General features: G+C 27.3%; 1 protein-coding gene across 1 annotated transcript; it reads left to right on the plus strand.

The window, feature by feature from the left end:
• Positions 1-350: 350 nt before the first annotated feature.
• LOC131620194 (carbonic anhydrase Nec1-like) lies at positions 351-3,812 on the plus strand. The gene is made up of 7 exons (XM_058891202.1): positions 351-470; positions 551-768; positions 2,201-2,307; positions 2,714-2,828; positions 3,325-3,489; positions 3,583-3,636; positions 3,732-3,812. The coding sequence occupies exons 1-7, from the start codon at positions 371-373 to the stop codon at positions 3,810-3,812; spliced, it is 840 nt and encodes a 279-aa protein (XP_058747185.1). The 5' UTR covers positions 351-370.
• The last annotated feature ends 3,356 nt before the right edge of the window (positions 3,813-7,168 follow it).

Raw genomic sequence — 7,168 nt, forward strand, 5'->3', positions numbered from 1 at the left:
TTGATAGAGTTAGTTTTAAATAAGTGATATGCACTTAGAATAATGTTATCTACATTGTTAAATTAGTTAGAGAATGCAGCTCTATATATTTAAAACCTACAAATTTTGATTTATTATGAAAAAATAGCAACTAGTAGGTCTCTCCAAAGAGTGAATGACTCAACACAAATCTAAGTTTGAAATCCAAACATTAATTAACATCACATGTGATGCAATATTACGGATCCTGACTTAATCTGATCCTATAATTAACGTCTCAAAAGCATTTAATCCGGATCCATAACACTCCCCTTCCTTCTATAAAATATCTTTCTTTGTTATTCATTTAATTTTCCAAGTTCAAATCTTCATCCTTTTTCTTGAAATCACAATGAAACACCAAAAACTACACACAGCGTTCCTTTCAAATCTTCTAATACTAGTAACTATCTTACTCCTTTCAACAAAATGGACCATAGCACAAGAAGTTGGTGAGCAAGATCAAACTTTTATTTCCTCATCATTAAATATTTCATATTATATTGTATGATTTAGGTAATTTGTTGTGTAGAGAATGAGACTGAATTTGATTACATAAAAGGGAGCAAACATGGTCCTTCACATTGGGGAGAATTGCATAAAGAATGGGCAGCATGTAACAATGGAAAAATGCAATCTCCAATTGATATGTCAGATCCGAGAGTGAGCATTGTTCCAAATTTAGAAATATTAAAGTGGAATTATAAGCCACAAAATGCTACTATCAAAAACAGAGGTCATGATATTCAGGTAATTTCTTTGTTTACTAATTTCTCTAACATTAAAACAACGCAATAAATAAATTTACTCAATTATAAATTTACTCAATTTCTCTGACCAATTCATAAAAGACTAGTCTCAAATACTTGACATTTTAATTTTATATTTTATTTCATTTCACATTTTAATTTTAATTTTTAAGACAACATTGATTTTCTCTTGTACTATTTAAATAGCATTAATTATAATTCTTACTATTATACACTATTTAATTAGTGTTACATGATAATTAACTATTTACAAAAAAAAAATTTTAAAATTCTAATTTTATTTTCCTTAATAATATTAACTATATTTTTCTAATTATATCATCTAATTATGACATCAAGCCCAGGTTGCATGAATATACATATATTATAAAATACATTATATATTATATTATACTAGCTGAAACTTAAATAACAAGTAATGATACAAATAAATAAATAAATAATAATTAACACTTTTTGTCAATGATTTGTTCTTTTGACTAATGTCTCTTAAATTTATCCGTTCTTGTATGGAGTGTAAACTAAATTACTAAAATGTTAAAACATCAATAAAATGATATATTTCAATTTAATTAACTATTTAATTAAATTATTTCATTAAAAACTACTTATAATTAAAAAAATATTTTACTAAATCAAATTTATTTAATATTAAAATTAGTAAATTAATACAATTTTAAAATCACCTATAACTCAAATAAAAATATATAATTATGGAGATGTTGATGTAATTTAAATATTTTTTTAATATTTTCTCTTATTATAATAAGTCTAAAAGGAGTACTCTTTAGAATATATATATATATATATATATATATATATATATATATATATATATATATATATATATATATATATATATATATATATATATATATATATATATATATATATATATATATATATAGTTTTAAATATATTCCTTATATGATTAAAGATTGTAAAATAACATTATTTTTACAAATTTACAATGATAACTACTTTTCATAATATCCTTGAAAATAATAGAAGATATTATAATAAAGATTCAAGGAAAAAATTCTTCAACTTTTAATTAAGGATTTAATTTTGTAGTTTTTAATACAAGATATTTTACACATTTTTGTATGCATTAATAATTTTTAAAATAATATCTGTATTGAATTTATAATTAAAAACACCGATTTATTTTTTTCTCCTAATAAATAGTTAGTTTTAAGAATAATTATATATAATTAACAAACATATTTTATAAATTTATTATACAGCTATTTTTCTTAATATCCATACAGTTTTATATTGGTTGTAACTTGTAATGATTTAGATGAGAATTTAGTTGGAATATTGACAATTTATTCCAACACAAAGTACTGGCTATGGTTGGTAGCTTAAGATTTGACTATGATTTAGATTATTTTTTTAAATGATGGCAGGTGAAATGGGAGGGAGATGCAGGATCAATAAATGTTAATGGAACAGAATATTTTCTACATCAAGCACACTGGCATTCACCTTCTGAACATACTATCAATGGTAGAAGGTTTGTCTTTTCTTCATAATATTCCTTCACACTTTTTCATTATTAATTTTCAAAATATATTTTAGATTAGGTTTGGTAACTTATCATAAAAGAAAATCATTTTATTGAATAAAGAGGAACTAAAAATTGAATGACATGCTCTAATACAATAGAGAAAATATTTCTATATAGATGAACAAAATAATTAGTTAATTAATTTTAATTAACTATATGTTAAAAATAAAAAATTTAACTGATATCCAACCAACTAATCATAAATCAACCATTATTAAACCTAACTAGCTAATTTTTTCAGCTTAAAACAAATTAGTTTTGACTTTAACATCTTCATTCAAGTTGGACTATGGGTTATAAATTAATTTTTTAATATATACTTCTCATTTTTTTTTACTGAAATATATATTAGGTATGAAGTGGAGCTACACTTAGTACATGAAAGCACAAAAGTAAATGGGAAAAGCGAAATTGCTGTTATTGGCATTCTATATAAGATTGGTGAACCAAATTCTATTCTCACTGAGGTAACGTTATTTTGAAAAACTAAACACTCACCTATACATTTTTAATTAGGACCATGGTTTTAAATTGCAGTATGCATCCGTAATTGCAGCCGCAATATTACTGGTGCGGTAGCCTCCGCATCCGTATTAGGCCGCAATTGTGGCGTGATTTATAATTACACCTCCGACAACAGTAAAATTCGCTTCAAACACCTTCACTCATGTTTCTTCACATATTTTTATCATAACTCAACATTTGAGAATCTAAAAACTCGTTCTACATGTGATTTATAATGTAAAATATTAACTTTAAGAGTTTTTTAATGGTATTTTTCAAATATCTCCCGATCAAAATTCACGACGCAACGGCCGCAATGCGCATCGCAGTAACTGCAATGGCCGCAACCACAACACCTACAACTGAACCGCAATTTAAAACCATAATTAGGACGAGAAAAATAAAATTGTTTAAAATGTATTAATCGAGAGAATTTATATATACTTGCAACAAATTTAGTGGTCAAAGTACATAAAACTCATGCTCAATACGGAAGCGCAAATTAGTATTGGAGTGGTTGATCCCTCGCATATACATTTTGGTGGAAGGAAATATTACAGATACATTGGCTCTCTCACTGTCCCTCCTTGCACCGAAGGTGTCATTTGGATTATCAATAAAAAGGTACTAATTAAATTCCAATATATATTGAATATGTAAATTGAATTACATTGAAAAATATAAATAACTAAACCTTTAACCTTTGATGATCATCAGCTAAGATTTGTGTCTGTAGAACAAGTGAAGTTACTTAGAGAGGCTGTTCATGATGTAAGTATTCTAATTTTGTTTGTTGCATTAATTATATGCATTATTAAAATGAACTAGTTATAATTATTATTTACTTGTGGACCATTCTATGGCAGCATGCAGAGAAGAATGCTAGACCCTTGCAACTTCTGAATAGAAGAAAGATAGAACTCTTTGACCCGAAAAAGAAGGAATGAATTAATAATATGTTAACTTATTAGAGCAATACAATAATACAATTTATGTTTTTCTTGCTAGTTTTATAGTATTTCTAGAATTTTGTTTTGTATGATATCACTTTTTATAATACTAATGTTGTTTCGACCAGAAGCGCTCATATTAGTCCAATTACTTTTAAGATTACAATCTATGTTTTTATCATTATTGAAAAATTTGATCAGATTCCATTAAACTTGTCCGGCTACGAGCACAACAATGAGAAATTCTTGGATGGACACGACCCTAAATTTATTTCTTAGGCACAACCAATAAGAAGAGATCAATTCTTTAATTTATTTTTATTTTTATTTTGTTTTTAATTGGATTCATGGGCTGGTTGAGATTATGAAGAAGAGCGAAAATTCTTGATTTATTTTTTAATTAACTAAAATTTTGTAATTGGTTGTGTATAAAACAATTTCTTATATCCGTGTCCACCTAAGAATTTTTCCACAAGAATAACATAGGATAAAGTTGCATCACTAGCCGCCCATGATTTGTAAAAACTCACCCATACTGGACTTATGCCACCTGGACTAGCTTGTCTCTCACCCGCTTGTTAAAAAATGGGTAGTGACATTCTATGTCTTAATTATGAGTTATTTGTTGTGCTTGGTTTTCTGACTTATCCCTTTTCTTAACGTGACCCTAATAATGGTTTCTAACTTCATATGGTTTTTTGGTATCTTTTATCAAGAACAATATTATTTAACCCATATTCTATTAACACCATTTGTTAATCATCTTTACACTTTTCACACTCAATATCGGTCTTACCTCTTTGTCAGTGGTGCAATCCAGTACGGCGTTGAAGAACATATCAACAAAGTTTTTAGGAAGATATACTTTTTGAAAATATCATTGGTTTCTTTTTTTAAATTGTGCGTCATTTTAGGTTTAAATGTTTTATTGACTATAGCGATGAATAAATCCATAGTTATGAGAGTTTAATATGAAAACTTGAAGCATATATGTTTATTTGTTTGTTATCTTAACCATCAAGTCATTTTTATATGGTTCACTTTACAATGTGAATGTATAGGAAAATGTGAAATGAAAACTAGGTGATATGAAACGATGTAATGTGACTCATATGTTTTTGTATTACTATCATTTTCATTTTTCATTGTGTGATCTTAATTTAGTGTATGGGTATATATGCTTAATTCGATATTATATATGTACTTTTCATATTTATACTGACTAGTTGTAATATAATAATTGTTTCGTTTATCGTATACTTTTGAGACATAAAAGATCTTTCATCACCTTATGACATAAGAAGATCATCAAATCCAAATAATATTGTTGTAATGGAATGCCGTCAAGAACAAACCAAAAACTCTAAAAAATATTGAGCTTCTTAAACAAACACAAGAAATCCTTATTAGATTTTCACGAAAGAGGGAAGAAGAATAAAATTAGGATTGTTTGTAATTGTTTTTCTATTCACTTACTCAATATGAGTTTACAGATTACAAGTGAATAACAACAATCAACCTCTCTCAACAACCAGAGAGAACTAGTATATTTATAGACTACTAAGCTAACTTAGGCTACAAGTTAACTTAAACAATTGGGTTAAATAAACAAGATCAATTCAACATGCTAACAAACATAGCATTATCGACTACTTCATGCTAGAACACATTTTCGATTACAGCATGCAAGACTTCGACATCAACATGTGAACAGACTTCGACAACATGCTTAAACTCTGTCGAACCAAGAAGTTGTCCCTATCGATATACTTGAGTTCGATCCAAAATGTCTTAAATACAAATGAAAAAAAATCTTATGAGTCCTTCAAATAACGCATAATTTCTTTATAGCACTTTTCTATTCTAAAACTTGTTTATTTTAAAGAATATTTTAAAATAATGGATACTCGAATTCTTGTTCATTTTTATGTTTTAATATTATAAGAATAAATTGTAATATTATTTCCAAATATTTACATTTAGGGTTAAATATGTCAAGGGTCCCTATAAATATGAAAACCTTCAATTTTAGTTCCTATAAATTTTTTCTTTAAACATTGGTCCTCGTAATATTTTTGGTCCCTCCCGTTAGATTCCACTAACGGAGGCTTGCGTGGCAACGTCAGTTAAAGTCAATATTGAAAAGAAAGAGACAGACTGTAGGGGTTTTAAACCCCCTTTAAATAATTTTAAAAACAATAAATTTTCACAAGCAGTTGATAGGGAATATGATATTCTGACAAAAACATGACAAAAAGAACACTCTTGAAGGAATTGCGTATTGTAATTGATAGAAGCAAGAAACTAGAGAAAGAAGAAGGTGAAGCGATGGAGTATTCATATGTTACATTAGAGTTTCATATAACTAAGTAAAAAGAGTAGAGGATTTGATTAAGTCAAGTCAAACTAATAAATTATAATTATTTGACCAAATTAAATTATTATAAATTATATATTAAATACATAAGTAATAATAATAGTAGATTTCTTTCAAGTATTTTCTTATATTTTTCACTTAAAAATTTAAGACACGGTTTATTTATAACTTTTGAAATATAATCAAAACTTACAACAAAAACTTCATATTCAACTTGGTTGTTATTGGTTTTAAACTCAAACTTCAAGGACTACTCAATGAAGAGGTCATATGGTCGCTCTAGAATTATTTTGGCACCACTTCCCTTCAGGTTCGAGGCGTCGTCCACAAATAGATTACAAACGTGAGGAGTCTTCTTGCCTGCTGGCGAACTAAATTCTTCGAAAAAATTAACCTGCACTTACGACTTGATATCCCTTTGACGAACTACACAGTTTTTATCATAACAAAATTAATTGGCATTTTAGAGAATTTGACAATTTATATGCAAATATAAGTTTAAATGTGAATTTAAAAACATACAAAACTCCATGGGTAATAATTGTTTTGGAAAAATATTGTGATAGAAATTATTGAATAAAATGTAAGAACCATGGGCTTGTTGATTCATATAGGTTTAGTTTGATGAAAATGATGAAAAGGTTTCAAAGAGTTGTAAATATGATTCGTTCCACCAGTGTCAATGATTTAATGCTTAAATACACTTTTCATCCCTGTAAGTTAGCGTGTTTTTGATTTTCATCCTTGTAAGTTATTTTTTTGGGTTTTAGTCCTTATATTTCAGTTTCGCGTTCATTTTAGTCCCTAAATTCAAAATTCGTAGGAAATTTCACAAGAAAATCCGCAGGTAACCTGCGGAATTTGGCTTTAGGGACTAAACCTCAAGCAAAAAGTAAGATATAGGGACTAAAACCCCAAAAAATAACTTACAGGGACGAAAATAAAAAATACGCTAACTTACAGGGACGAAAAGTGT

The sequence above is a fragment of the Vicia villosa genome, linkage group LG1, assembly GCF_029867415.1.
Source record: "Vicia villosa cultivar HV-30 ecotype Madison, WI linkage group LG1, Vvil1.0, whole genome shotgun sequence".
Lineage (NCBI taxonomy): Eukaryota > Viridiplantae > Streptophyta > Magnoliopsida > Fabales > Fabaceae > Vicia > Vicia villosa.

Bases quoted from the DNA above. Each gene is read 5' to 3' on its own strand.
- LOC131620194 (XM_058891202.1), top strand. From the start codon at position 371: ATGAAACACCAAAAACTACACACAGCGTTCCTTTCAAATCTTCTAATA. The intron at 2,829-3,324 runs GTAACGTTATTT...CAACAAATTTAG, and splicing joins CAAATTCTATTCTCACTGAG to TGGTCAAAGTACATAAAACT. The intron at 3,637-3,731 runs GTAAGTATTCTA...ATTCTATGGCAG, and splicing joins TTAGAGAGGCTGTTCATGAT to CATGCAGAGAAGAATGCTAG.